Source organism: Urtica dioica, chromosome 9 (genome assembly GCF_054948205.1).
Source record: "Urtica dioica subsp. dioica isolate 48M chromosome 9, U.dioica_male_clone48M_v1_H2, whole genome shotgun sequence".
NCBI classification, from domain to species: domain Eukaryota; kingdom Viridiplantae; phylum Streptophyta; class Magnoliopsida; order Rosales; family Urticaceae; genus Urtica; species Urtica dioica.
The window spans coordinates 16,511,812-16,517,297 of NC_142764.1; the positions used below are offsets into that span (position 1 = coordinate 16,511,812).

General features: G+C 39.2%; 1 protein-coding gene across 1 annotated transcript; it reads right to left on the minus strand.

Moving 5' to 3' along the window:
• Positions 1-2,084: 2,084 nt before the first annotated feature.
• On the minus strand, positions 2,085-3,480 carry LOC149385331 (serine/arginine repetitive matrix-like protein). Its single transcript, XM_089627132.1, has one exon. It carries the CDS (start codon positions 3,372-3,374, stop codon positions 2,376-2,378), a length of 999 nt encoding a protein of 332 aa, XP_089483258.1. The 5' UTR covers positions 3,375-3,480; the 3' UTR covers positions 2,085-2,375.
• Between the last annotated feature and the right edge of the window lie 2,006 nt (positions 3,481-5,486).

Consider the following 5,486-nt stretch of genomic DNA (forward strand, 5'->3'; position numbering starts at 1 on the left):
ATTTTGGCTACTTTGCTGAAAATTTGAAATTTTGGCTATTTTACTAAATAATTAGTTTCAGATAAATATTTTTATAATTTTTCCTTAAATGAATATCCCGTTACCTAATAAATCTAGTTAGTTCTCATTCTCTTTAAATGTGAGTTTTGTAACACGGGTTAATTGATTTTTGAATAGAGGCAAAATTTCATAACTAACCTAGAACATATATATGTCATTTTTCATATTTCATTCATATTTTCAAAACATTTCACAAGTAACCGTTTTTTTGGACAAACACACCCTCGTGTTTCAAAAATTCAGTCAACATTTATTGAAATATGATCACTAATTTATTGAAATCTGATCAACAACTATTAAAATCTGGTTAACTGTTATTGAAATTTGGTTAATAGTTATGCCATTTTTTCATGAAGTAAAAATGACACCCCGAGAGCAAAAAAAACGACATAAAATCGGAAGATCCTTCCACCGAAACATCGAGACCAAAGGATCCCTCCGCCAAGACTCCCAAAATCGAAGGATCTCTCTGCCAAAGGTCTCGAAACCAGAGGATACCTCCGGTGAAACCTTCAAAACCGTAGGATCCCTCCGGTAGAACCCACAAAACCGAATGACTCCTCTAGTAAAATCCCCAAAACCAGAGGATCCCTCCGGTAGAACCCACAAAACTGAGGGATCCCTCCGGTAAAATCCACAAAACCGGAGAATCCCTCTGACTAAGTGTCCATGACTTTGCACACTCAAAATCCTATGAATACCCCTTCATTTTTCACCAAAGGAATGAAGAAAAAGTTCAAGAGAACAAATGCTCTCAAAACTCACAAAAGCTCTCAACACACTCAAAAGATCGAAAAAGCTCTACCAAGAAAAAATAGACTACAACTTCTCTCTATAAAATTCTCTCTAGAGTTAAAAGAGAACTCTCTCTATCTATCTTTCTCTCTCTCTCTCTCTCTCTCTCTCTCTCTCTCTCTCTCTCTCTCATAATCGAGGCAAACTATCTCACCTCAAAACACAAAGAGGAATGATCTACTTCATTTCTCTCTAGAATTGAAGAAGAAATATTCTCTCTCTCATATTTCTTTCACAAACAAAGGCTAGAATTATGTCAAATTACAATCCCTCTATAAATGTGTCCAAGAACTTGAGAAATCTAATTCTCTTGTTATTCACTTAATAAGAGTCACATTCCAAAGTATATCACCCTTTGTATTTTCTCTTTCAGCTAAGGAAAAGAAAGGGCACAGCGAAACATACCACCCACGTCGAGTTTCCAAAGGTCTCCACCACGGTCGTAACACTATCCCCGACCCGTCACAATCTATTCGGAACCATAAGAGATTTGATGCTTCGCAACCCAAGATTGAGACACGTCTCAAACTCGCATCCCGACACGTGTCACATGAATGTTCATCTAAAAAACGCATTAACAATAGTTATTAAAATCTGGTCAATAGTTGTTGAAATCCGATTAACTAATTATTGAAATCTAGTCAACAACTATTTAAAGTTGGTTACCTGTTATTGAAATCTGGTTAACTGTTATTGAGAACAGTTATTTATGAAAATTAGAAGCTTCAATGACTAATATTGAAAAAAGTTACGAAAAACGGTTTTGGTTACTTAGGACTATTTCCACTTTAATTGAAAAGTTTACATTAAAGTTGAGACCTATAACGTCGTCAAGTGTCATGGCTTGGGCAGAAGCATCGGTCCCGGCTAGCCCGTTGTTTCTTCAGGGGCCGTGACTACTTTTAATCACGGATTGGGCCTCGATCCTTAGCCCAATACTTGGCCACATCAAAAGCAAAAAGGCTCACAGAATTCAAGCTTTCAATCCCTCTCCTTTTTCCACGCCCAGGAAAGCAAATTTTAGAGATCCAACCTTGGGAAAGGGAATCACTACCACCACTACTCATAACAAGGTTACTAAAACTAATACTATTACTAATGCTAAAGTGTGTGTGGGTTTGTGTAAACAGAAAAAGTCAAATATAGGTTGGAGTTAAAAGAAAGGTACATAATGACTCTGTTCCTTCCCTGAACCAACGACACTCCTCCCAGTCGCAGCTTCCTCATCGAACAACGAAACAAAAACCACACTTTATCTTTTAAAATTGTCATATTACATTCAAATTCAATAAACAGAATTTACACACACACACACTTCATTACATTTTCTCTCTGTCCAAGTTAGACTAGTAACAACATCTAACACTCTTTTTTCTCTAGGTAATTACAACAGGCTCACCAACGTGAAAACTCTGTTAAATACATCGCTAGCAACATTAACAAAAATTATATATATTTATATTACTGCAAACTTGAGCATATATAATTAATAAATAAACAAACAAATTAGATTGGGACTGCTAATAGACCTTCTTTGTGAAAAGACTGCGGAGGCTAAATAGATTTCCACTTCCGACGCTCCCAACACCGCCACGTCCTCCTCCGGCGCCGGCTCCGGCACTCCCTCGGCGATTCTTTCCGCCGCCGCTAGCTCCGGCGCCAGAAGAGCTAATTTCATCGCTGCGACAGCTCAATTGATTCCGGTAACCCATACACATCGGAACATTCAAATTGATCACCTTCGCTTTCCCCGCCGATGCTCCGTCGCCGGTCACGGCGGCGGGGATCTTACTCCGGTGAGGAATCTCCGCCGATTCTCTCTTCGTCCCAATCCTCTCGGCATTCCTCGCCAGCGGCGAGTTCGAGTCCATTCCTTTCCCTCCGCTGTTTCGGCGGACCTTCCAGACCGGGCTGCTCCGGCCGAGGTGGACTCCGGGGCGGGCCGGGCTTCCCGGCCATTTCCGGGACTTGGAATCTCCGGCGGAGTTGCTCCGCGAACACGGCGCGCTGTTGGCCTTGCGCGCTGGGCCTGGGGCTCCGAAGACGGGCTTGGGCCTGGTCCCGGCGGATCTGCTCCGCGAGAAAGGCCATATGTTGATGTTCAGCTCCGCCGAGCTCGCTGAGCCGTTCCCGCTCTTTCTCTCCCTCTTCTTTTCCTTTTCCTTTTCCTTCTCTTTGTCTTTCTTCTTCTCTGTATCGCTCTTCTTGAATATGTCTCTCCACCGCTTCGACTGGCCGAGGGAGGACGGTGCAGACGAGGAGCTGATCTTCGGCCCCGGATCCGGTTCGGGTTCGGGATCCGGTTCGGGTTCGGGATCCGGTTCGGAGAGTAGGTGGAGAGGGAGGAGAACGCCGTCAACGAAGAGCTGGTCGGCGGAGATGAGGTTCGGCTGAGGGAAGGAAGGGTTTCGGACCATCCAGAACTCGAACTCGGGCGAGTTTGAGTCCAGACTCACTCGCCGCCTCACGCTCGTCGGCCTCTTGCTTTGGGCCTCCGGAATCACGATTGGGCTGTCCATTTGAGAGTTATTAGTTCTGAGAGAGATAGAGAGAGAGAGAGAGAGTTTCTGTTTGGCTGTGCAATTGCTAATTACCTCTTTTTTTTTCCTTTCTCAGGATTCAGAGGAGAGGAGAGTGACCCTACGTACTACAGCGCATTAAATATAGGAGTTTTTTTTATACTTATTTTATAAATTACTTTTTTTTTAAATAAGATATATTAAGAGCGAAGTGGGGTCCACAGTGCATGAAAGGAGAAATGTCATAGGTTCAAAGGATCATTGGTGTAGCTTTGATGTAAAAGGATAATGCACCTCTCTCTATCTCTATCTATCTGTGTATATATATATATATGCATGTTTAAATATAGTGAATAGCGATTAAGGAATTTTGCATGGTTTGATTGTTACCTGCTAACTAAAATACAATGTTGAGTTTCTTGGCGGTTTTTGGCAACCGATTAGGATAGGAATAAGATAAATTAATAAAATCATCAATTAGATGGATGAACTATTGGTGACCAAAAAGAGAGAGAAGAGAGAGGGAGAAAATATTACTACATCAGACAGTTTTTGTCTTCACTAAAAATAATATCTTTCGAAATATTAATTGATAATATCCTTATGTTATGAACGTGATATTTGTGTACAAAACGGCTTTTACACGGTTCCGTGATCGCAGTCAGTCCCAATAAAACATTATCTAACTGTGCATGTATGAGTTTAGGTGTCCTCTTTTTAAAACTGTTGCTCTTTATTAAGATAATTAGTAGAAGTAATTGAGGTAATCTCTGTTGCTTGAAGACGCTAAATCATTAAAATCATGGTAATCTTTATAACATCACATCATGCTAATCTTTGTTGACTTTGTATTTCCCAAATTAAATATGATATAATTACGACACTAATATCTGTCAAAGTGCTAGGCTATTATTGTAGTGATGTAGCATGGAGTATAGACTATAGACTATAATAACTGTTTTTACGGGTATTACTATTAAGCCACCTATAAAAATAACATCTTTTTAGCATCCCCTCGTAGCTCAACGAGGATTTTTGTAATGGAAGTCCACGTGTGTCGGAATTTATTTATTTTCTTCAGGGTGTTACGTCGCGTATACGATTTTTTTAGATCGACGTGTACAAGATTTTATAGTGTCATAACAATAACGTTTCGTGCAACTTTGCTACATAGAAATCGATTGTTACGGTCCTTACGGACTCAACCTCAGTGTATAAAATACATCCAAAACATGGAAGAATATGGAATCAAACAAAAATCATATAAAAGCAAAAATATAAAATATAAAATAAAAATTGCGTGTCCACTTTCCCAATATCCATTTTGTCATTCGACAGCAAATTTAGATATTTTTAAATGAGTGGCGAAGTGGCACAAAACTATAGAGCTTAGTGACAAATAGGCAATGTATCTTTAGTTAATCATAAAATTCCTCTTCAGCGTCTAAATTTTCCTTCAACATCAATCATGAATTCATAAATCTGCATAATCGATTAAAAACGCATCAATTTACGTATTACGCAACTCAACCAATGTCCTCTTCATTTCTATTGGATTCCTTTTGGATGATTGAACACTGATTTTGGACCATCAATGATATCCCAATTATGAAACCAACTTTTAGCCAACAAAATTTTACAAACCTACCGAAACCATAATTAATATAATTATACAAAAATATTTTGCAATGTATAAAGTATATAGCGAGAATGATGTCATGTCACTTTTGAATTTGCATGTGGGATGACATAAACAAGTGGTCTCATTCTTATTACGAACATGTCAATCCATGGTTTCAATACATTTCATATAACTTCTTCGTCACAATTATGTCCTGCAATGGCGTTGACAAAATCTACCGCATTATTGATTGTCCTTCCAAAATTTAAGTCTCCTTTGCGCGTTCTCTGCCAAATTACTTAATTAGGCACGACCGTCATTACTAATTACTTTCTCATCTAAACATTCCCTTAGGCTTATTGCCATGTGACTGAGGTCATCTTTTATTATTATTATTATTATTATTATTATTATTATTATTATTATTATTATTATATATGCGTGTGTGTGTGTGTGGGCGCTCGCCATAACATCGTGTTGCCTGAGTACGT